This window comes from Manacus candei, unplaced genomic scaffold (assembly GCF_025592945.1).
Source record: "Manacus candei isolate 608988 ecotype Guabito, Panama unplaced genomic scaffold, ASM2559294v1 h1tg000061l, whole genome shotgun sequence".
Taxonomy (NCBI): domain Eukaryota; kingdom Metazoa; phylum Chordata; class Aves; order Passeriformes; family Pipridae; genus Manacus; species Manacus candei.
This window is the reverse complement of record NW_026138109.1, coordinates 6,562,688-6,587,557: the sequence shown is the minus strand read 5'-3', so window position 1 is coordinate 6,587,557 and position 24,870 is coordinate 6,562,688. Positions and strand designations below refer to the sequence as shown.

The 24,870-nt window shown below is 41.8% G+C and overlaps 1 protein-coding gene across 6 annotated transcripts in view; it reads left to right on the top strand.

Annotated features, from left to right (window-relative positions):
* UNC13B (unc-13 homolog B) overlaps nt 1-24,870 on the top strand; it is a 208,235-nt gene that overhangs the window by 93,728 nt on the left and 89,637 nt on the right. Inside the window, exons 1-3 of one of the 6 annotated variants that reach the window (XM_051804586.1) lie at nt 5,102-5,822; nt 13,751-16,284; nt 21,005-21,027. The exons of 2 other annotated variants lie outside the window; for them this stretch is intronic. In XM_051804586.1, the coding sequence (XP_051660546.1) occupies nt 13,842-16,284; nt 21,005-21,027 (2,466 nt within the window). In that variant the 5' untranslated portion in view covers nt 5,102-5,822; nt 13,751-13,841. Of the gene's footprint in view, nt 1-5,101; nt 5,823-8,264; nt 16,285-21,004; nt 21,028-24,870 lie in introns of those variants that run through there. 3 more of the 6 variants (XM_051804587.1, XM_051804589.1, XM_051804588.1) reach the window with 3 other exon arrangements.

The following is a 24,870-nucleotide window of genomic DNA, read 5'->3' as shown; positions in this document are numbered from 1 at the left end:
TTACGTTTTGGATGGAGTTAGGAAGGAAGGAGAGACATGTAATTTGAAGGAGGAGGCAGCAGAGGGAGAGTTTTCTCTGCTATAAATGCTGCCTGTTGACCTAAGGTATTTAAACTGACTCTAGACTACAAGCCAGTATAATAGTTGTTTCTGGAATAGGGACAGCCAGCGGTTAAAATTTTCAAGTTGTCTGAGTGGCAGAAGGCAGCATCGTTTTTCTAAGAGTCCATCTTCGACTTATATGTTTTGACTGAAAATGGAGAATGACAATTCAGCTAGATAAGGGCTTCTGTGCATTCAGAGGGGCAGCCAAAACCCAGGGCAAAAGCTCTGGGGATATTTTGCTGTTTTCCTTAAGCACATTAAGGAAGGCTTTGTGTCTGTTGTTGCTGCGGCACAAGGGGACAACATGCTACCCCACAGGCTGTCACCTGAGGCAGCTCTGCTTTTAAAGTTTCATCACCCTGACTTTGAAGGCTGGTGTGGGCTGTGACGAGTGGAGTTGGCATTGTCTTGGAGTGGCTTCTGGAAGGAGTGTGGTGTCTGGGAGCCAAGGCTTGTTTCTGCCCCGAAGAGGCTGGAACCTACTGAGTGAGGAATAAAATAACCTCTTCTGTGAAGTGCTGGGTTGCAGAGCTAACAACATCTGGTTTTTGGTACCCTGAAGCCAAGAGTGCAAACATCCACATGGAGACAAGAAAGGGACAGGCAGGTTTAGCCCATGCATTTGAAGGACTGTCTCACATCTCTTAGGAAAGGCATTGCCATTGGAGGATGATAATACAAGCTTTTCTAACTTCATGACCCATGCTCCCTTAAGGATTTTACACCTTAAAAATTCCTGCATCAGACTAGATCTGTTGTAGCCTCTGGAGGAGTTTTTGACTGGTGTGGCAGCAGCACCCTCAGAGGGACAGAGATGGGAGGACTCATTGTAGGCAGCTCTAAGGTCTCTGATAAATCCCTGCCTGATAAAGACTGACCTAAACTATGGAGTGTATAGTTCGTGGCTCTTCAAAAACATTGGTGCTGTGTTAAGTCATTTTTTTCATTAACCTAGCAAAAATCCATTCCTTGAATTTTACTACATTCTTAGCCATGGAAATATCCTTTATTCCCAGGTATGTGAAAGTCTTTCCTTCTGTTAGTTTAGAAATGTTCGTGTCTCAGAGTTCAGTGGTTGTCCTTACAGTGAAATGATGATAACATGTGGAGTGTAAACATCTTTCCTATGAAGCTGAGTCAGCCAGTGGTTTGGTCTCAGCCATGGGCAACAAAGGGACTTAGGTTGCCTGTCTTTGGAAGGTAAGCAGTCCCGGTACCTCTGATCTTTAGCTTTTTTTTTCAATGAGCCAGTGCCATTCTTGTCTTTCTATAAACAAAATAATTCAACTTGCATGAGAGTTAAAAACCCAACTTTTTAAAGGGTAAGAACTTTAGGTAAGATTATCTCCTTCCTTTTCTTCAAGTCTTTCAATGCCAATGTCTGGCCATTATCAGTTTCCAAGGTGCTCAAGGTGCTGTAGGAGGTACCTGTATCTTTATTCCTTTCCGAGCTTATATGTTGCCCTTGTGCCTTGCCTTAGCCTTTCCTAAGGGGAAAAGAAAGAGTCAGTGCTTTGAATGACCCCTTCTTGAAGTTGTTCTTTCTTCTGAAAGCAATGTCTTAAGCATATGTTTCATACGTGTGTTCTGGAGCTACTGTAACAAACAGCAGCATCGTTGACAGGGCAGTTTTAAATTCCTCAGAACAGAAACTCTCCTCTTCCACGCTCGGTCTCAGCAGCCCTGCTTGGGGTTGTGTGATGCACAGCTCCTCAAAGCTGGTATTCATTGAGGACAGCTGTCAAACAGCAGGAGGTCACTGCTTTTTCATTAACACTTCATATTTAGACTGCTGATTGATTTAATCTTCTCGTGGCTTTGAAAAACATAATAAATAGCATGTTTTCACTGCTGAATAAATTGATAAACTTTACACAGTGTATTTGAACTCGTACCGTCTAGTGAAGCACTGAACTCAAGCTGCCTTACTGAAAACTCTGCCTTCAGGGAGATGCAGCAGGCGGTTTCACTTGGGATAGATGGCTTTTTCTTTTCTCAAGTCAAATAAAAATTTTATTTTAGAGAGCTCTAGAGTCAGAGATGTCCAGGACCATTTGTGAGACAAATTAAACCTAAGAGTTAGCTGGACAGAATTTTCCCCTGCAGTACCAGACAAGTTCTCTCCATTGACTTTTTTCTCTACTTTTCCCCCTCTTGTTTCTTTTTCATCTCTCTGTGTAACATTCTTATCGTGGCTAATTTCCTTAGCCACTCAATTCTGTTCTTCCCCCAGAGCCAGGACACTAGAAATGTTCCTGCTTGTCTTCCTGCAGGGAGAAGGGGCATAAGTCTGGGAGAGGGAGGAGCAGGACCTGTGCTCGAAGAGTGCTCATTTTCCTTTCGTTAATCCACTCGTGCTCATGAAGGAATTGCTTACTTTTTACAATTTTATCGGTAATTCACTACTTTACAGGAAGTTGGAATGAAATAGATAATGAGGATTAAAAAAGAAGAAAGGGTAATGTATACCTCTCAGACATCAAAGCATTTGGCCTATATAGCTGAGCCTGGCTTTATCAGTTTTAATAATTCCCTGCTGGCTCAACCTAAAATTAAAATCTGTTGGTGAATTAAATAATTGCAGTAAGAAGTATTTAAATTTTTAAGCGTAAGTTTATTTCTCTTCTAGAAGGCAAATAACTCAGTGCTCTCAGCCTTAAGGTAAAGCATACTCTTTCTCACTGACTTTTTTTAGAGTCATAAGATAGGCAAGTCAGAAATAGGCAAGTCATGCCTATTTTTCACAATTATGAATTATCTTCATTATTTCGGAAAAAAATCTCTGAAGAAACCTGTCTCAATCTCCTGTGCATTGGGTAAGGGGTCCTAAATGTTTGGAAGGTGCCATCTTTCTTGCTTCTGAGGGCACCTGCTCTTTTGTCTTTTTTTTAGCCACATTTTCCTCTCCAGTTCCTTGTGAGCTGTGGTGAGGGCAGTGACATTTTTCCATCATTCCATTGCTCATGACCTGCATTAGCAGTGTCTCCTGTCTCTTTGTCTGTTGAGGCCTGCTCACTTTTTCCGTGTGTTTTTTTGCTCCTGTTCTTGTATGACAGCCATGGGAGTACTGGGATTTCTTGTTGCAGTGCTTGGAAATTTGCACAGGTTTTTTGGGTCTTAGGAACTGTAGCTAGAGCCGCATTATGTTTGGTACTTTGATGTGCTAATGTCTGGCACTGACGGCTGCAGGAATGGGCAAAGACCAAGGAAGGAAGAAATGGGAAGAACAGAGGCAACGATGGCAAGATGATGTTGGTTGCACTTGTTGTAAGATCTTTGGGAAGAGTAAGGCATGCAAAAGCCTGTAAGACTGTCTTAATTTCAGGTGCTGTAGAGAGTTAATGTGAATAATAAAGTATTATCTGATGGATACTTAATATTTTTTTAAGCTATTGCTGTGAAGGAGACCTCTCAGAAGGTCTTTTTCATCTTATTCACAGGCAGGGCTTTGAAGATACTAAATGCTGCACAAATCCCGGATTGCATTTTATTTTCTCTGTTGGGCAGTCTTCATTTTTATATGGATGAATTTGATGCAGAGCTTTGAATCTGAGCTCAAGTGCTATAATTGGTGTGTTTAGTGGAATAATTTCTATTGCAGTGGGACTCGGTGCCCTCAGTTGGGCAGGAGCCCTGTTCTCCAGGTGGGATGGAAATATATATAATGAGAAACTAGGGGTCAGACTCTTAAAATCATTTAAAGCTAAAGCACTTCTCTAAATCTGACCTGTAGTCCCAGCCCCTACAGCAGGAGAAAGAGCAAAAATGAGAGGGTGTTCCAGGGGATGGAGTATATGAGTGACCACAAAGGAACACCAGCCTTACAGGGGGTCTGGAAGGTGGTTTCTGTGCCTGACTGAAAGGGGCAGTCCACGTGGAAAGAACAGAGGTACAGGTCACTAGTAGTGCTGCTGAGACAGTACTGTGAATCATGACATTAGTTTGCCTGTGTGTAAAACTCGCCCTTACCCAAATCAAAGAAATGAGCTGATAGGGACACCAGCCTGGCTGTTGTCAGCTGGCACTACAGCAACATGCTGGGGTGGAGCTGTGGGAGCAGGGGGTAGAAGCTGAGGGGAGAATATCCCCCTGCAGCGAGGACAGGGGTGGGAGCCCAGTGATGATTGTGGAGGAAGTGGTGAATAAAAGTTGATTCTGGTGTAGGTAAGACATTGAAGGGGATATATCGTTCACAGCAAGGCTGGCTCACAAGGAGGTAGGAGGTATTTGAACAGATGGGAGGATAGTGGCATTTCCACAGCTAAGTCATATAGGCCTCTTCAAAATCCCACCCCACACTGTGAAAAGACACTGTTTTGAAAGATGCAGTGAGTTGTCCTTGAGCAGAACCAGCAGTCATACAGTGCCTTTGATGCTAAAGGCAGAGAATCAGTATTCAGGAAGGAGGTGGGTGCTTGTATTGGGTGCATGAAGAGGGGGGACAGAGGATATATGAACATGGATCAGCTGTTCAACAGGAAGATTATCTTAGCAGCAGTGTGTTGGATACCCCCGGAGCAGGCTGTGGTGCTGATGTACAGTGCCTGTAATTCAGTTGCTTCTTGCAGGATGAGTGCCTGCTGCTGCTCACTCCCAGGAGAGAAGTGTCAGTACAACGTGAGTGGATATGATTCTGTGCACAACACTTCTGCAGTCATTCTTTTATGTAACAATGTGACTTTTATTTTTGGGAAACGAGAGATCAACGGGTGTTTCAATCCCCCACACTTGTACCAGAACTAGTCTTCCTTGGAAACTGGATTCATTTCAGCGAGGGCATCGCTGAATCTTGCGGGTTAGTCTGGGGGTGAACAGGAGAGATAAAAATAAACGGGGCAAAGAATCTTCTTGGAGCTGGTTAATTATGTTGAGTCCTGAGCTTTTTTCCCCAACCCCCCCCTCCCCCTTCTCCACAGTCCCGCAGGATGCCAGGAGTCAGGCAGAGCTCTTTTCCAGCAGAGATCAGCTCACTGCGCTGCACTGCCTGCTCTCGTAATGCCAAAGGAGTGCGTTTTGTCTTTAGTCAGATTGGCTCCATCAGTTCGCATTTCCTTCTGAATGGATAATAAAGTGGAGAATCATTTTGAGGCGAGGAGTGAAGCGGGGAGGCTGCCTGTGTGTGAGGAGCTAGGCAGTAGGCAGCTGACGAGGAGGAGTAAAGTAGCAATAGCTGCACAGCTTTCTCTCTGCCTCTGAAGTACAATATTTTCTGTTGAGTCACAACTGAAGAGAAGGATGAAGTTTTAACTGTACTTGGTACAGCCTGAGAAAGGGAAAAGATGCACTGTGGTGGGGAACTAAAGAATTTCTGTTGAGGGATGCTCCTGGAAACCAAAAGGATTTCTTAATTTTTGGCTTTTACAATCGTTGGCTTCTGCTGTTTTTTTGCTTTTTGGATTTTTAGTAGCTGTTTGCATTTTTTATCCCCTTCAAAACATGCCTTCAACTTTATGTGATTTCTCATCCTAGTGCTGCTGTGGAACGGGAAACTCTCGGTGCCTTTAACATTGCTTTCCCTGATACCTCAGATGGGACACCAACAATATGTTGATAATCTCCATAGTAAAAGTTCATTATCCGGTGAACCTTTAACAAGATTAGGAATCCTTCAGGACCTGTATTTTCTATGAGAACAAGCTATTGTATTCTGTAGTTTTCTATTAATTCTATAAATTTCCTTTACATTTTAACCTTTTGTTTTATTTTGAAGCAGCAAGGTAAGTGAAAGATTGGAACAAATGAAGTGGCTGGGTATAAACTGCAAGTAGGCAGCTACCAAGGAGAATTGCTCTTTATTTTTAGAGTGGGCTCTGTGTGTGTTTACTTTAGCAATACAATAGCTCCATTCGAAGCTGACTGGATTTAAAAATGTCTTTGTAAAAGCAATTTACACTTAGTATGTTCCTTTGTATGCTCTATTTCTTAGTTTTTGTTTTCACCCCTTAGATACTAATTGTAGATGTCTTATGACTGGTATAATTGAGGTTGTGTCTGTTTACTTCTCATACTTTTCTGTTAGGAGGGTTTGTATCTCAGCTGGAATTTGACATCAAAATCACTATGGGAAGAAGAGTTAAAGGGAAAGGGCTTGGGGATAAATTAAATTTGATCACTTGAAAAGCAAATAACTTGAAGTAATTAAATTATTGGTTTGATTCTTCTGAAATGTCACTTAGAAAAGGCTTGCTTTTAACACAGAGTGTTTGTCATTGGCCTGATTTCTTGTGCTGAGAAGCTTGTGAGTTGATGAGATGGAATGACTGGCATGCAGGAGCAATGAGGATGCTGTACAAGCTCGTGAATTGGAGCAGATGGTGTGACTGTTTCAGATATCTTTTCAGTTTTCCTTCCATTTATATGGGCAGCTTTCTTTTGCTAATGGAGTGAGCCTTTGGGGGATAAACCTCAAGACTTAATACAGAATGCTGAGGTCTTCTGTCCTCAAGATGAAAAGGAGAAAGCTTATAGAAGTAAAGCTGCAGTTTTACCCCAGGAGGATTTTAGTTGCCGAGTGCTGCATTTTAGTAGCATGAGCTGGAAAACCCTAATTCCATTTGCTGCATACATTACTTTCACCCATCCCAGCTGAACACTGCCAAGTGTCTGCCCTAAAGGAGTGCAGAGCAGGTCAAATCAGTGAGCAAGATTGTGTAGCGCCAGTTAGTACGAGGGCTGTGCTCTCTCTGCCCTGACAACAGAAGTTGGGTCTCTTAATTCATTGGTGAGTGCTGCCTGTCCGTCTCCTACCTGAATGTCCGTGTGAGCTGAGGCACTGTCACCTGAAAAACCAGCTGCAGACCTCCTCAGGGAGTCATCAAGTGTTTTGAGGAAATTCTTAAGGATGTGTTTCGTGGTGGTTCTTGCCAGAAATGCAGGACTTGGAGAGTTCACACAGTAACTCAGCACTGGGCTATAAGTTGTCTGTCTGCTTTCTTGTTAGAGGTAACTGAATAGTCACAAATCTTTCCCCAAAACGTGGCAGACATTTCCATCAGATGCTTCTGATCCCATGGCCAGCCAACTTAGCATGCCCTCATACTTTTGTTTCAGTCCTTGGAGCTGTTTCCTTTAAATAAGAAGTTGCTTCTTGATCCTGACTTGTCTTTTCAGTATAATGCTTGGTCCTTAGGATCCCGATTTGGGATAAATCTGTTTTAAGGAATAATTAGTGCTTTAGGTTGTCCTAGGCAAACCATTTACTGGTTGATTCAGCTGTTTACAAAACCCCCAAGCTCTGGAAATAAGGGGGCTGCTGAACTTAGTTGTTTCTCCATTTGCTCTTAAACTGCTAATAGCTGCTGCTCAGGTTTTGTTTTCTCTTCTAAGGAGTGAAGAAACTTTTACATAAGAACGACAGAAACAGCTGTGATTTCTATTTTTGGTAGTCAGTTATCCTTTTTGCCTTTTTCTCAGCACAGCATTGTCTCAGAACTAGGTAAGTACCTTAGACTTAGCTTGCTGCTTGCTAGGCATGAGTCTTTGCACTGCCGTGGTCGGCAGCTTCCAGGCTGTGCCTCCCTCTGCGCTTGGGGACACCCCCTATTTCTGTCTCTGGATGCCGCCTTTCCCTGGCTGCCAGGTGGTGACAGACCTCATTTGTTACTGCGAGCGATGCATCGCTGTGCCAGCCACTGCTGCTTTCAGCTTGCAGGAAAAGCTGTGACAGAAGGATGCGCTGCAGAGGGAAATGAGCACGTCTTGAAGGATAGAAGGGCTGCCTGGTGCTGAGGTGCCCTCCAGGGCTTCCCAACACCGCTGGACTTACAGCCTGGGCAACTTAGTCCTTCTCCATCTGTGCTCACTGAAGGGATGTCGTCTGGATGACTGACATTAGTCCCATTTTGGAGAAAGCTGAAACACATTTAACTTTTGTGTTGGTCCCTACGTTTGTAGAGGGTGTTAAGGAGTTAAGGCAGGGAGTGCTATCTCCTTGTTCTACTACATAGTGATACTCTTTAATTACATTAATTTAATTTCATGCTGTTTTGCAACAGAAATTTTGACATTGAGGAATGCACTCAGAACACTTCAGTGGGTGTTGTACACTCATAGTTTGTGATTTTTACTGTTCCTTCACTTTGTAGCTGCACTGATAGCTTGCTCGTACAGCAAGATATTATTCAGAGGTGCTTTTTTGTCTTGGTTGGATGGCCTTGTGTAAAAGGTAAGAAATAACTGTGATGTGGGAGGTGCAGAAGTCTGTAATATGCAGTATTCCGTGGATCATTTTTCCACCATGAGGGGGACTGACTGACCGAACCTGACCTCTTATCACATCTATCAAACTGCTTTGGGAAGATTTCAAGTATGGGGTTTTTTTTCCTTGAACGTGTCAGGTGGGAAGTGTGGCTGTCATTGATACCTGCATTGAAGTATTCTGTCACAGTTTTTGCTCAGCTGTATAGAAACAGATGTTGTAGGTACAAGAAACCTGGAAAATACCATTGGAAGTGCTAAAAACTTAAGAAAGTTTTACAGGTGGGGCTGTCCAGAACAAGAACTTAAGTTGAGGCTACGCTGCAGAGGAACTGTGAAAGGGTTGATGAGGTGCTGAGTAATAGTTCCTCTGCTCACATTGTTTTGTTTTTAAAATTACTTTTATTCTTTTGTAACTACTATCTGTTCGATGGCATGGATGTATTTCATCTTTAATCCACTGTGGTGTTCCATGTGTCTCTTCTGCAGCTTACTTTTAGCCAAAATGCCCTGAGGTGAACACATTTCTCAACAGTATGTTTTGTTCTCCAGCTGTCCTGCTTTTTGCCCAGGATTCCTCAGCTCAGTACCTTCTTATTCATGCCAGGACTCAAAAGTTAGAGTTTTTGTTAGTTACCAGGACAAGGTTTGAAGAGAGACACATTCTTAGAAGCAAAGCAATAGTGCCACATTGAGATATGATCCAACTCAAAATTAAATGTAATCATATTAATTAGAAAATTGCAGGCTCCTCTCCAGAAGTCATCCATCAGCAAAACTGACGGTAACCCTTCATACCTCTGTCAGGACTTGTTGTTAGGATTATTTCAGCAATTAATGTGTTTAAAAATGCTATAATATTCTCAGGAAGAGTCAATGTTTCAGCATGCAGAGTGCTGGGGCGATGTTGCTATGGCAGCCCTAGCCATGATTTTCTTTCTCTTGTTAATGCCAATTTTTTTTATTCCCAGAATGTCCTACATTTTAGTTATTGGTATTCTTCATTTTTAAATGGTTCTTTATAAAGTAGCAGGACCATTTATCAGTCATTCTTTTCCTAGTGTAATTGCTAGCACAGGTAATACAATACCACTTTGTGTGGAAGATACTGTAAATATAATCTAATCAAAAAGACTTCACTCAGTAGCACGAATCAATAGCCAGAGAGGCTGCTGTGAAATGTTTTTCTGATCATAGTCAATTATTTTTATATCTCTTTGCTGGTGACCTTGAACATCACGTCTACCCTGAGGTACTGCCACCTTCTAGCATGATGTTGTGGGGTAAAGGTGTCTCAGTATTTACATTGGTGTGATGAAAACCACACAGCCAGTAAAAATGTCAGTATGTCAAACATTGGAATAGGCTGCCCAAGTGGGAAGTGGTGGAATCAGCCTCCCAGGAAGTATTTAAAAGATGTGTAGATGTGGCACTTAGTTTAGTGGTGGCCTTGGAAGTGTGGGATTAACAGTTGGACTTGAAGGTCTTGAAGGTCTTTTCCAACCTAAAGAGTTCTATGATTTTGTAAGATAAACCCACCTAATTTTAGCAGAGGTTTAATGGACATAGGGTGTGTGCTTCCACTCCCTTTTTTTCCACTGGACTGGAGCCAGTTCACTGCAGTGTGGGGTAGTGCTGAAGGCACCACAGTTCTACCTTTGTTTTGAACCATGTTGGCCAGTGGCTCACAGAGCTGAAGGTGCTGCTCAGAGGGGGTTGCAGCCATCTCCCCTCCCCCTGGGAAGAGCCTGGCCTTCCCCAAGTGCCCAAAGTGTATAATATGACTGATCCCAAGCAGAGATAACATAATTGCATTTTATTCCTTCATGGGATTTCTCATGTTCTCCTTTCTCCTTCATGGATGCTGGCATGCCATGCTTTTGCTCCTGTTGTCATGGCAAATCCATGTGTCAGGAGGAAAAGTAACTGTTGTTCGTGGATTATATTACATTACATTACAAGGATATTTCATAAGTGTGTCCAGTGACAAGGTAATAAGCTGTGCAGTGTTTGTGGTAGCTCATGTGTTTCCCCTGTTAAAAATCTTAATATGGCAGCTTTGTCCTCATGGAAATAGCAAAATGACTCAAACGTCCTCAAGTAAAGCATCAATGTGTTCCTCATGTTTAGCTTGAGCATTGGTTCATTTTGAGAATTTAGGGAACATAGAAATGATGGTACCTTTGTATGCTGCTCTCCAGCCTGCACACCCAGAGACAGCTGCATTGAAACTGAGCGTAGAGTTCTTCTGGAGAGAAATGCTTGCTAACAAGGCGGTCAGAACAAACCTTGTGTAGTCAGTGAAGGCTTGCAGCATCTGGCAGGATACCAAGATCCAAATACTCTTTTTTTTAAAGACTTGATTTCTTGTTATGTGTTAATGTGACTCCTGGCGTGATTCTGGAAGAGAAAAAGACTTCAGCAAGGATTTGCATCTAGATTAGATTTTTTTTTTTCCCCTGGCTGAACCTGCAGTAACTTTGATTGTCACTTTGCACATCAGTGCTACAAAAAAGAATGACCCCAACGCAGGCAACCTGAGAGGAATAAGAGGTCTTTACAGGGCACAAGTGACTGCAGAGCACCCAAGTCTGGAGCACTGGAATGGGACAGGAGCACCCACACCCTGGGTGGAGAGGAGGAGTGAAGGACCCTGGCAGGAGGTGCAGAGGCACTCTGGGGACAGCCCACAGAATGAGGTGGGCGAATGTCCAGAACTCCAGGCCTGAGTGTGGGTTTGGGGTGGCAAAAGGCAGGAAATGGAGGAAGAGGAGGCCTGTGGGAGAGGTGCAAAGAGGGCGATTCTCTTACTTGGTTCTTGGCATTCGTCTAAGTGGGCAGTGATTTGCTCTTTGGTGGTAAACAGCAATTTCTGTTCATTTCCACCCACTGTAGGGAGAGGTAGGGAGGCTTCCCTCTGAGCTAGAGCTGCTGTCCATGTGTTCTGCTCCAACCTTGTTCCCATCTTGGGAGGAATCAGTTTCTGTCCTTCTTGGGGTAAGATGGAAAGGTACTGATGGTATTTGATGAAATCAAGGATTTTTTTTTTAAAATCTCCTACGAAATAGGTATTCTTGTATATCTATATATACCTACATATACCTACATATACATACATACATATACATAAACCACAAACACTGTATATATAAATAAAAATGACAGCATTGTACTGTTTGCACTTGAGCTTCCAGCTTTGAAACAGCTGCAGTTCTGCAAGAAAGTGTTCAGCAGGCAAAAGTGATTTCTGTATCAAACTGCTGCTGTTGAGTGTTGCAGCAGACAAAGGAAACGAGAGCAAACACCGTTTTGAATTGATTTCTTATTTTTTTTAACTGAAATGATCATTAAGCCCCTCTGATGCCTTGAAAGCTGAGTATGGAAGGAAACATGATGAAGATCGAGCTTTCTGAGGGAAACCTTGCACAAGCATAGGTAGGCTTTTCTCCTAGCACTTGGAGTTCAATATGCTGGATAATATTTGAAATGAGCATTTCTGTGTGCTACCCTCAAGCAACACATGTAGGGAGCCAGAACTGTGGAGCCCTTTTTCTTGGTTGCCATTGAATCGAGGTGCTTGGTCTCTGAGGGTTCACTTCTTAATACTGGTAGAGAAGTGATTTTCTGGTGTTAAAGATCAGTTACCCAATCAAGTGGAAGTAGCTAAACTGTGTGGAAGAAGAGAGTCTGAGAAAGTATTTCTTATGTCAACCCTATTCTATGGGTGAGTAGTTAGATAAGAAAGACATTAAAAAAAAAATAAAATTTTTTTCTGGACCAGTGGCCTGAAAGTTCTATAAAATTAAAACTTGTTTTCTTTTAAGCAGCCATCAATCAATCTCACAGAGAATTTGTTTAGCCTACATAAGGGCACGTGCTGCCTTTGGTGTGGTAGTTCAGCTGAGATGCTCAATGATGGGACTTCAACCTGAAGCACAGATGCAACTTCTATTATAGCATATTAATTAAGCTCTTATTATAGACATTGGTATTTGCAGTGCTCCTTCCTCCAGATCAAAAAACACTCTCTCCTTTCCTACCCACAAAATGAAGCAACAAAAGTGAAAACAAAATGCTCACCACGATGAAAATGCTCGCTAACAGGCAGCATGCTCGCTGCTGGCAGCAGCACAGCCAGCTGTGAGGTGGAGCTGAGGACATGATAGGGAGGATTTCTGCACCTCAGCAGCTTGGGATCAGTGCAGGTGAAGAAACTTTGAGTCAGTGATTGGAAACTTCGAGTTAATGCTTTGAAAATGGGAGTCATTGTATGCGCTCCCAAAAAGGGACCAGGTGAAAGCTTCTGAGAGATTTTGGAGCAAATGGATGTGGTGGTGTGATGATTAGGTTTGTGCATTGTGAAGCTTGAAAATGTTTGGGGATTTTTTTGAGAACTAGAATGGAAAATAGGTAATATAGGTCTTATTCCAAATTAGAATATGAGAAAGAATATGTGCTTCAGCAGCAAGTCCAAACTGAATCATCAAATACACTTGTGTTCTCCAGTCACAGTGGCTCCAGGAGGTTCTCTCTATGGGTCTCCGTCTAACTTACACTCTGGAGGGAAAAGCTGATTGTTATGTTGCTTACTAAGTGCAGCAAAGAAACATGAAAGTTTGAAGTAGTTAACATAGTAAGGGTTTTTTGTTTTTATTTTGCTCTTTGCAGAGGGGATTTAAACTGGGGAAAATGATCCACTGCAAAATCTTGAGAGTTGAAGTGACATGCAGAATCTTCCTGCTGTCAGCTCAGCCTGTTTGTGCATATGCTGAGTGTGGCATATTTAACTGCAGGTTAGCTCGGGAGCTTGCAAGCTTTGAGGTTTTTTGGGTTTGCTTCATTTTGGTTTGGTTTTTTTTTTTTACTGTTTGGTAGCAAAATATTAAGATGAAAGTATTAAAATAGCAGAGAGGTTTTACACTTGAAATCTGTCATCCAATCTTTCTGCCACTTTACATCACTTTGTGCAATTCCTGTGGGCTAACTGGTAATGCGCCAAGTTGAATTTGATTTCTGCTTTGGTTTGAAGCAAGAAAGGATGAGAATTGTGAACTTGAAAGGAAAGGAAATGTGCAAGGATAGAATTTCTAATGTCGGAAACTCTGTATTCAGAGGGGTAATTAAATCACATAGTGCACTATTGCCAGGAACTCAAGCTTAGAGCAATTTGCAAACCTTGTAGAAAAAGGGAATGACCACAATTGCTTTTTAGATTTTTTTTTTTCTTTCTTGAATAGAAGAGGAAGTGAGGAACACTTATTTCTACAAAGAAGAACCTGATCAGGGGAGGTGGCCAAAAGCAAGTCTATACACTCTAAATAGCACGTTCTCTTTCTGTCTGATTTTATGTGTATGCTGTTCTTGGTTTTTTTTGTTATTCTGCTGCTTAAGTTACTTTGGCTATTTCTATCTGAACCAAACCGTAATGTTTTTTCCCCTCTTTCGGTAGCTGCTTCATGACAGAATAAAAACTGGATGCGAGTTGTGATTGATGTGTGCTTTTGCAGCTTGTAGCACTATGAGAAACGCAGGTGCAGCTGATGATGTTTGCTAGAAGTAGATTGAAAAAGCACGAAAATGAAATTTCACTTCTGCACAGAAAACCTGTTGTAAAACTGTGGGGCAGGAAGCAATTCCGGAAGCAAAAACTCCATTTGTTTCTGCGGGACAAAATGAAGAGGCTTCTTCAAGGCCAGGTAGATGATAATTCAAACCACGCACATCGCTGCCAGCTATCCCCAGTGGAGATTGAAACAGACGTGTTTGTTTGTGGAATAAAGAGGAGCCCCGGGAGCACTGAATTTTCCACAGCTGGAGGGGACTTTCATCAGGATGGAGGACGTGATTCCAAAGGAGTGAGTGAAGTTTGTGTTGGTGAGGTGGAACTGAACTGGGATGGCTATGTGAAAATACCATGTTCGGTTCAACAGAACAAGAGGGACTCGCAGGGAAGTTCTTCTGATGGTATCACACAGACCTCGTCTGAAATAAAGAGCAGAGTGTCTGAGGGGCAGGACCTTTCTTCCCTGAGCATTACCATGAGCTGGAGGGATGCAGCTGAAAGGCAAGGGTGCTTTCCCCAGGAAAAGCCCACTGCGTACAAGAGCCGTAGAAGGCAATCAAGAGATCGCTCAGCTGATGTGGTTGATTACATTGTTAAAGAGCTCCAGGGAATAAGTCGAATCCAGACGGAGATCGCAGAGCTCCGTCAGCACCTCACCTTGATAAAAGGCTCTGTGGATGAAGTCTCCAGCTGTGTGGATACAGTCTTGAGCGAGATAGAAGGCCTACAAGGTGGTTCCAGTGGCAAAACCCAGGGTACACATGCTCGAGAGCCAAGAAAGGAGCTACAAAAGGAAGAACCAGTATTATATTTTTATGGCATCCCAGAGAAAGATGGTGAAAACACAGTAGAGCTTATCTGCAGCTTCTTGTCTGAGTATCACTGCTTCAATGGTATTCAGTGCAGTAAGTATATAAAAGATGCTTATAGATCAGATGTGGGTACAGGCAAACCATTAATGCCAAGACCAGCAGTTGTGAAACTTGTCAGTTGTGAACAGAGAGACTTTATTTTACAGAAGTCTATCCTTCTACAGAGCTCAGGGGTCTGGATTGCTACCAGTGAGGAGCAAAAGCGGCAGAATGGCCAGAAAACAGATTCGGTCTCTTTGCAGTCTGGCTTCAAGAAAAATCATCACAACTCGGTGAATCCTGATGGAGCTCAGAGAACTGATGCAGTTGGGCAACTCCAGATGGACTCATTCCAGGTTAAGTATAAAAGCACGAGTAGGAAAGCACAATGCACAGGACAGAGACCTGATTCTGCGCAGAAATCAGCCAAGGAAAGCAACTCAGTGTCTGAGACTGGAAAGGAAACACAAATAATAAGCTGCGGTGAGCAGCCTTCAGATGACAGTGACATTCACCAGGTCCTTCATGAACCTCTGCAAAATCCACAGGTGACCAGTTTGGCCAGATCAGGTGATGGAAATCACTGCTGCTCATCTGACTCTTCTGGCCGTGCAAACCAGATGTGTGCTTCAAATAATGGTGGTGAGCACAGGCTTGACACTGAAAATGTCACTGAGAATTGCTCTTCCCTTCTAGAAAAAGATGAGGGCATAACCACAGAAGAAATTGAAATAGACTGTGATACTTCATGCAAACTAACCAGTGCAGAGAAAGTTGATATTCAAAGAGAAGATGTTTCTAGTGGGGTGACAACCATTAGCTATGATCATACAACAGATGAAATGGCTGATAGTAGTGACAGCTTGAAAGATATGATCCAAATGGACCTGAATGATCAAGATCCAACTGATCAGGTCTTTAGGGATGTCCTGGAAAATTCTCAGTATTTCCTTGACCATTCCCGGGATAACATTGATCTTGTAGACATGAAGTTTTACACTAATAAGCTTGGGAAAGCTATTCACCACTTCAGGTCTGCTCTGCAGGTGGTATTTCATAAGCTGGAAACAAGTGATTCTGAAATCCTTTTGGAAAATGATAGTGGCTTACAGATGGATGATGACAACACACTTATGCTGACCAGTTCAGGTATGGGTGGCAGCTCTGACAACTTTGCAGAAACCCCTCCTAGTCAGTCCTCTGAGAGCCAGGCAAACACAAACGTCAACAGCGAAGCATCTGCTCAGGTGCAATTTGCTCCTTCCAGTCTTTCCTCTGTTCCTCATGAGCCTCCTGTTTCCAGTTTGGTGCCATCATCTGACTGTGAAATCCCTACTGGGCAATGCTTACCTCCTGAGGAGCTTGGAGAAGATGTGAACACCCTACCTGAGCCAGCAAAGGAGTGCAGACCCATGAGCCTTGACAAGGTGTGCGCAGAGACCATCTACCTGAACAAGTGCATCAACAATTTCAAAAATGTGCTGAGGGAAAAGAGACAAATGCGTAGGAGACTCTTAAAAGAATTAGCACAGGAAGGAAACTGGATTTCTGCTGAGGAGACAAATTCAGGTAAAATGAAAAAAATGTTTTTAAGGAAATGTCAAAATCTGATATTTGTGCAGCCAGCAGCCAAAACCTCATTATGTGGGTGAACAGTTTATTAGAAGTTGTGAGCAAATTATTATAAAGACAAGTACATATGCTGTTCAACACTACTGACAAAACTGCCTAAAATTTATTGTGTAACACACTAAAATGCCAGTTAGCGAGCTTCACCTCTCTCTTTTTTTTTCTTTTTTTTTTTTTTTTCCAGACAGGAAGATTTGCAGTGCTTCTTCAAAATAGCAGGTGTTAAGGTTTTTCATCATAATTCGTGACTTGGTTTCTTGTTAAATATAATAGCTAAGACATGTGATAACAAAGTGTGCATTGGAGCTATAAGTATCCAGATTTGCAGTTTTGTGAGTTGAGTGGATCTAGACTTCAAGTGACTCTATCACGAAGTGGGAGTTCTCAGTGTTTAATCACTGCTAGGTGTTACCCTAGTACAGACCTTTAAAAATAAAAACTAAATAAAATCAAAACACACACACAAAATGGTTGAGACTTGTATTTTGGTATTGTTTCCGTAACTTGTCCTCGAGATGAGAAATTGTTCATTTCTGTGGAAGTACATGCCTTACTTCCAGCACAGATATTGACGAGCCCATATGAGGTGATACAGTGGTGGAGCTGTGCTGCTAAATCTGTCCCTGAGCATGTGGGAGATAGAGCTGACCAGCATCTTTTGATGGGACATGTTTTGATAGGCCTTGATTTGGTAAAACAGAACCTAAACTTGAAATGTAACTCCATCTGCCCCCTTCCTCTCCAGGCATTGAGAACACTTCCTTGGTGTCATCTCTGTCCAGATTGCTACACAGTTAAGGGAAGAGGCTTTGTTTCAAGAGTGGAAGATATTTGAATTGCAGCTTGAAACCCTCACATCCTTATTGTGAACTTCTGTGTATCAAATACTATGTTCACTCTTCCTGCAATCATGAAAGCTAGTCAGAGTAATCAGAGCAGTCTTTTTCTGACTGAAAGAGTCATCTAACTCCAAGTGCTTTTCCAGTGACTGTGCTTTCACTGTGAACAAACAGTTTGTCAACCTGTATTTGACTTCTGTACCGATGACCTTCTGAGTTATGCTGATCATAAAGCTAGTTAGGGAAACATTGGGATTTGTTGACAGGCTTGGCAGACATGCCTTTTTTTTTTTTTTTTCGGTAGTGTTGGCGTGGTGCTCAAGTCTGGACATATGTCCTAATTTTAGGACCTGAAGGAACAGCCAGGGGTTTGGATTAGCATATATCACAGCAAAAGTATTGAAATAGCCTGTTTCTGGAGGTGAGAGGAGGCTGATCATCTCAGCAGAGTTTGAGCAGTACAGGCATGTTCACAAGGAGGGAAGTAGCCAAAACAGTAAAGGAGGAGAAGGAGGAACAGAGCTGGATTTAGTACCTCAAATCTGGCTCCAGGGTGAATTGGCATTCCTGAGCCTCCCTGGTTCAGTTCTCCTGAACATCATCTAGTGACGTGACAAAGAGTTGGTGCTTGTGTGACACTCATGTAAAGGTGGATCTACATATTAGATTTGGCCATTGAAGCTATAAAAATAAGTGTGTGATGAAATCGTGATGCAGGAAATGTGCTCTGAGAGATGGGAGGAGTCAAATGAGTCAAGGGTAGTGGAAAGCACTGGTTAAAGGATAAGAAAAGGAAGAGACCTTGGGGAAAAAACCCTGGAGAAGATGTCAGGAAGCAAAGTAGTCTAGACCCTCAGAGCTAGGCAGGGAAACTGTTTGGGAGTTGGAACTAGATGATCTTTAGGTCCCTTCCACAAGCCATTCTGTGATTTTGTGACTCTCTGAAATGGTGTTGTTCTGGCTCTGTGATTCTGTGACTCTGAAATGGCGTTGTTCTGGCATGCATTTTTACAGAAAGAGAAGCTGCAGTTTTATGTCCTGCTTTGATGTACTCAAGTTTGAGCCAAGCTCTTATTTTCTTCCTTTGGAAAAAGCATCATACTTGGAATGCAATGAAATCTTGTTGGTTTGCCTTTTTTCCCAGCTGTAGATGAGTGTTTATGTCTCACTTTAAAAATGTAATTTGTTGTTAATAGGCTTTCCAGTTCCTGAGTAAAGTCCACTGAAAACCCAATTCTGCAGCTGTGTTTTTTTGGTTCTGAACCTGAACCACTGTGGTACTCATGTCTGCTCAAAAGTTCAGTTCAGGATATTTAATTAAATACATTTGGCAGCAGCTTGCAGCAAAGGAATGGATGATAACTTTGAAGGTGTTGGTAAATCTGCATGTTTTGGTGAATCAGAGATGATGCACTGGCATAAAGGTTTAACTTATTTATAGTTGTACACAGATGCAAATTACCGGAAGAATTTAGAACTTGGCAGATGCATAATTGTTGTGTTTAATTGGAAGTCAAAAGAGGAAAAAAAATAAAATATCCTCTGAAAATCTGTGGAAGCTTTTAAAATTTGAATTTGAGAAAAAAATAAAAAAAAAGAAAGTGAAGATGAAGATAGTTTGATTTTTTTTTAATGAAAAGTCCTGAAATAGAGATTTTTGTAGATGTAAGGTGACTGCTCAAAAGTGGAATAGTGAAAGAGTTCTGTGATAGGCGTTTAACCAAGTTTGTGACCATTGATGAAGTGCACATGCTGTACTGAGACACAAGATTTTAGATCTTTGTGTGCAGTTACTCAGAGCTTTGTCAAATTTTGTATTTGGCCTGAAACTGTCCCTAACTGCCTTAAATTGATGGGGCTCAGAAATCAAGGATATGTATGGAATTTAAGCTAAAATGTTTTGTTGTGTTTGTTTGTGTTATTTTTTTTAATTAAAAAGTTAGTCTAATGTAGGATTTATTGCTTTGTGTTTGTATAAAAATAAGTTTGACCTATACTGGAGACATACTAGTGCCCTGAGGTCTTAAAATTTGGCAGTGCTAGTCTGTGTCAAGGAATTTTCTGTGGAAAATCAACCCCAAATGAGCGAAGTGAACACGCTCTTGAAAAATGTGTAGCTTGCATATGCTCACTGGTAGCTTGGTACTGTTGAGCTGTTGCACTGCCAGAGACTCCATCTGTCCTCAGTGGTTTCCAGCCGGGAGCTAAAAGCAGGGTTTCCCCGCTTGATGTGACTGAGAGCCAAGGCAGACCTGAGAGGGGACACAAGTCCAGGTCTTCTGCATCCTCTGCCCTCTGAGACTCCATGAGAGACATCAGGAAGGACTAATTGTTCAAATACAAAGGAGTTAAAAACCCAGGAATGAGGAATGTCTGGCTCTAAAACACACTGAAACAACCGCACGGACCAAGTCAGGAGACAATTTGGCTTGGGTTGGAAGGGCTTGGGGTAGCTGTGCAAAAAGAAGGACAAAACCAGAGGACTTGGAGTGTGTCTGTCTAGGTGAGATGGTTTTCCCTAACAGAACAGGACAGGCAGGAAGATGATGTTATATATAAAATATAAAATTACTTCAGAGGAAAACAGTCAGAAGTGTCCATGCCTAGCAAAACATATGCCCACCTGAGTCTGGAGTGGACCCCAAATTTCCTCAGCTTCTCCAGGTCTTTGCCAAGCTGACTGTCACAACACAGCACTTCTGCCACATCAGCTGTTGGGTAGAAGACAGCAGCATCCTGCTGCTTGGGATTTCTCCTCCGTGAGCTCCAAAGGAGAAGCCTGCAGGGTGGTCCGGAGGCTTTCTTCCCTAATGAGCATCCATGCAGGCATGCCTTAAGGTGGAAAGTAGGGGTTTTATTTTAGCTACAATCCAGCACTTCATTTGCTAAAGTAATTTGACTTCTCCTTAGCAATTGAGTTAAAATAGCTTCTCTATTTTCCTGTCTTAGTGATTGCATGTCTGTAATTATACCCATGTAGACAGTAACTTCAAAAACTATTTTTGCTTTTAAACTAGTTTGAGTGTCTCCTGTTGCCATGAAGATATTCCTTACCCTCCATCTTTCATATGCAAATGAGTAATATGATTCTTCTGTGCAGGGAGAGAATTATCCGATTGGCGGACTTAAAAAATATCATGTCTGTACCGGAAGTTTTGAGTATGACTCTCATGTAACTTTACTAGCCCTGAAATTACCTATCCATAAACATGAGATTTAGTGTAGGAGGCTTCTGGATTTTTTTTTTTCTCAGAGGAAAATTGCCTAGATGTATAAACCCAGAAAATATCTCTCTGCATTACGGTATTTGCAAAAGCAAAATGTGTTCCGTGGGAGCTGCCGGTTTCCTCATACCGGGCAAAATGTACAGGGGGTGAGGAGGGAAGCAGCAGGGATGCTTCAGATGCAGGCAGTGGATGCAGTCCAGGGGAAAGGAGGAATCAATTTTGTTTCTCTCTATAAGTACAGGTTTTCTTTCCTGTATGATAAGCTGCTCCAATTCTGTATTAAGATTATTTAAAATTCTTCAGTTAATAAAACAAGAACTGTAACTCGAAAAAGAGCTCTCAAAAGCATATGTGTTGATGCATGTGCAGGTATGGATGAAATCTGACTAGTTTAACCGAGATTGATTGAAAGAGATTAGTTGACTGGTGTATGTCCCAAGAAGTGCATGGGAAAACTCTTCGCTGCACAAATGTTTTATCAGCTTGTGGCAAACCTTTACCCCAGTTTCTGAAATCATTTTACAGATCTCATGGCAGAAATCTGGTCTATTAACTTTTATTCCTCTTCTTCTTCTCTTTTTCTTTTCTTTGCAGAAGGAGGTAGAGGAGAGCTCCAGGTTGTACATGTTGTCCCTTGTAACCAGCATCTCTTTCTGAAACCCCTGTGTGTGCATGACTCGTCTCCATGTAGCCAATTGCTCCTGCTGAGGCGCTGAGGTTCAGTTTAGCATGTCATGGTTGTCAGAGGCTTTGTTTAACACTGTGTATGAGTTAAGAGTCTGTTCAGTGCGTATTATCTTGGACAAAGAGGAGAACATGAATGCTTGGAGTGATCTCCTCCCTTTGGTGCTCTGTGGGGTGTGTGTGATGTTCACAGGCTCCGTGTTAGCAGAGTACAAGTTGTTTATCTTGTACTTTCCATCTTCCTTTTTATGAATCTTATTTAAACCAAGTATATATATTTCTTTTTCTTCAGTTATATTATTTCATTTCATGTCTGTCTGGTTCATACACTTAACATCAATTACAGTCAAAAGTACATCTATGGGCTATAATACTGAGATTAAGCAAGACTGGATGCTGAAAGGTGTTCACTGCAGATCCCAGGTCTTTTTAGGTAGCTACAAGCTTCACTTTGCTTTGAGCAGGGCTCTGTACCACATGGGAAGAGCAAGATTTTTCCCTTTATACCTACAGTTATTACTTCTCTACTCATGGACTGGTTACCTCTCTGCTTATTACTCTGTGGGCAACAGGTGACTCTTTCCTCCTAACGGGATCTGCAGAATTATTTTATTGACTGCTGTGTGTTTTGTCAACAGTTGTGTTTGTAACTGTACCTCATACAGAGAAATTACTGTCTTTTGGATCCTCAGCTGTTTTATTTTCTTGAATCCATGCTGCATGGATTCAGTGCCTGCTGTGCTTCTCCCTCTCCCTTTGATGTATGAGTGAGGCTAAATCGGTTTCCTGGAGTAGGCTGAGCGTTCCAGGGCTTTTGGGCCTCCATGCAGATCTCATCCATTGAGTTTGATTAATTTGTATTTCTGAACTTTATTGGTTCACGTATCAGCAGTTTTGTTTCATTCTTACTGGTAAATATCTGTCCATTAATGCTTTTTCAGGAATTTTTCACCACTGGGGTAAGCGGTGTCAAATACTTGTGTTAAATTCCATCTTCCTCTGGCTTCAGTGCAAACCACTGCAACCTCCTTTAAACTGCTCATCTGGCAATTAGAAAAGTGGTACTGGATGATACATCAAGTGGAATGAGTTTCCTTTGGGGTTCTTCAGTCCTCAATTAAATTGATGCTGTTGCAGAATAGAGAATGAATTTAAAATAATCCCTTGACTTGTTGCAGCTTTGGATTCCATGTAAAATGCAGCATATTTGAGTTCAATGAAGACATTGAACCACAAGACTGACTCATTTAATTCGGAAGATTTAGTTCAGTTTGACTCTGACGAAATGCTCTAATTAGGCATGACCAGAAGTTTAATTTAGACAGTGAAACAGTTGCTCCTTGTTTTAGCCTGATTCAGATTAACCTATATCTAAACTGAGGGGTTTGAGATTTAATAATAAAGCATGGTATTTGAAAGCAAGTCAGGATGATTTTCAAAACAAATAAAAGTAATTAATTTTTTTTAATCTTTTTAAATAAAGCATCATAAAGCAGCTTTCCATGTTTTACATCTGTTTTTATCTTGAGAGGATAATGTGTTAGACACAGTGCTTAAATGTGATGGAAAGTTGCATTGTTAGGAAGTCTTTTATGTGGAGAGATAGATTTGTATGGAGGGCTAACAGATCTAGGGATATTATTCTGTTTTCTTATGGTGCTCCAGACTTGGTGATTTTGTATTTTTAATTTTTTAATGCCTCTTCGTCCATTTTATGGATTCTTGTCTCCACAGGAGTACGTAATTGTTCTAGCTATTAAAGTATCATCTTGTGTATGAGAGAATTTGCAAATTTAAAAATTGCAGCTTTGTTAAATAACTTCTCAGATTACTTGTAAGCCTAGTTGGTGCTTTTCTTAAGAAAACAAAACTCCTATTAGTTTCATATTTAGGCTTCACCAAACATTACCTTCCCTATGACTGAATACTGTGCTTTAGATGATCATGTCTGTTACCTTGTTTAATCCAGGGCCTTAAATTTATGCTGCTCTGTCACTGGCATTGTTTTGCTAACTGATTTTTGGTAGATAAGAAACTTTACTTGCTTGGAGAAGACCTTTCAGCAACTGATTGCAGCATGCTTTACTGTGAGTGAATATGCTGTGGTGCTAGGGGTGACAAGCACTTCCCCAGCTGAAGGTATTTGCTGGACAGTAGGTGTAAAAATGTCATCCAGCAGCATCGGAAATAATAATAAAAAAAATCAAATAAAGATGTGATGGGCTGTTTTGTTTACATGTTTGCTTCTCCAGCATTTCAGTGCTCCTTCACGTGCTTACTGGAGGTTTAAAAAAAAGAAAATATTTTCAGATTCAGACTGGTCTGGCTGCTTTCAAGGAAAGATCAAGTGACAGAGATGTGCAGAGAAGATGCATAAGCCAGCAAAACACTTTCTGTGACATGCAGCATGTGGATGACTGGGTGTTAAATGTGTCTATTTTCCCTTTGCCTCTCCCGTTTGCTTTGGGAAGGACAGTGCTAAAAGCTCTTGCAGTTGTTACAGTGTTCTTCTCACCTGCTTGTTGCTTCCGCTGCTTGCCCAGGCTGTGAGTGAGTCAGGCTGCTGCTGTGGGCTGAACCCGAGCAGATCCATAGCTGTGCAAGTCCTAGAGCAGCTGCTGGAGCCCTGCTGTTCCCTGGTCCTAGTGCTGCCTTTGGAGGATGGGAAACTCCTCCTCTGCAGCAAATCCTTCTAATCAGCATTGCCATTTGCCTTCTTTAAATGGAAGGGAATATATGAAAAGTTCCTACCCACAAACTATGGTGCAAACTATGGATTACTTTGTTTAACTGACACTAATGGAGGTGTCTGGATCCTTGAGCCAGCACTTGTAGCTAATGAAGCCTCTGGTTCTTTGACTGCGTGTGTCAGTGCAAGAAGAGGCTGCAGAGGACTTCTTGGTGACTGCCAGTGCTCTGCCACTGTGATATTGTGCCATTACATCTTATATAAACCTCCTAATTTTCTTCTTTAGAACTCGTTAGGTTTGGTGTCTGCTTCTCCTTTTGAAAGGCTGCTACAGAACTGTCATGGTGAGGCACCTTTGAATTTTCATCCTCTGTTTATGATTAGCTGCAGTTCTGCTCCCATTCTCCTGCCTGTTGAACAAACACAGGAAAAGGTTCTTTTTGCTAGAGTAAGCAAGATGTTTTGTTCTCCTTCAATAGTATTGTATTTACATCCTCAAACTGCTTTTGCCATTTTTCTTTGTGAATTCTTTTTTATTTTGATATAGACTAAAAAGGTTTCATATGCCTTCGCTAAAGGAGTCTTTCCAGCACAGTACAAAGGTATTTATGCTTTTAGTTCTGTGGAGACATTTCACTGAACATACTCTGTGGATGGTGTTCTCTGCTTACATGGCCATATCATAGAGGCTTTTGGTCAGTGTGATGACTAGGACTCAAGTCCATTGTCACGTGCTTTTCTCCACTGAGGATCACCCTGTATGCAGTCAAGTTCACAGCAGGCTTTGGGACTTGCTGTTTGTTCCATGCTTAATCCTCCATTGTTGCAGTCTTTACTGCCATCAGTTCTTTCCACTGGACATATGTGTTCAGTATCAATAATTCCCCTGTGTTTGTCATTTCCAGATTTTATCAGCAGATCCTGCTTACTCCCACTAGCTTCCTTATTGCGTTGTCCATGGCTGGCTCAGTTACAGTTAGTTGTTTATCCACCTTAAAGCTCCTTCCTCCTCCTCAGCTTATCCGGCCTTATTAATGTCACATGGCATTGCATAAAAAGTTTTTTATTGAAATGAAAATTCAGTTTA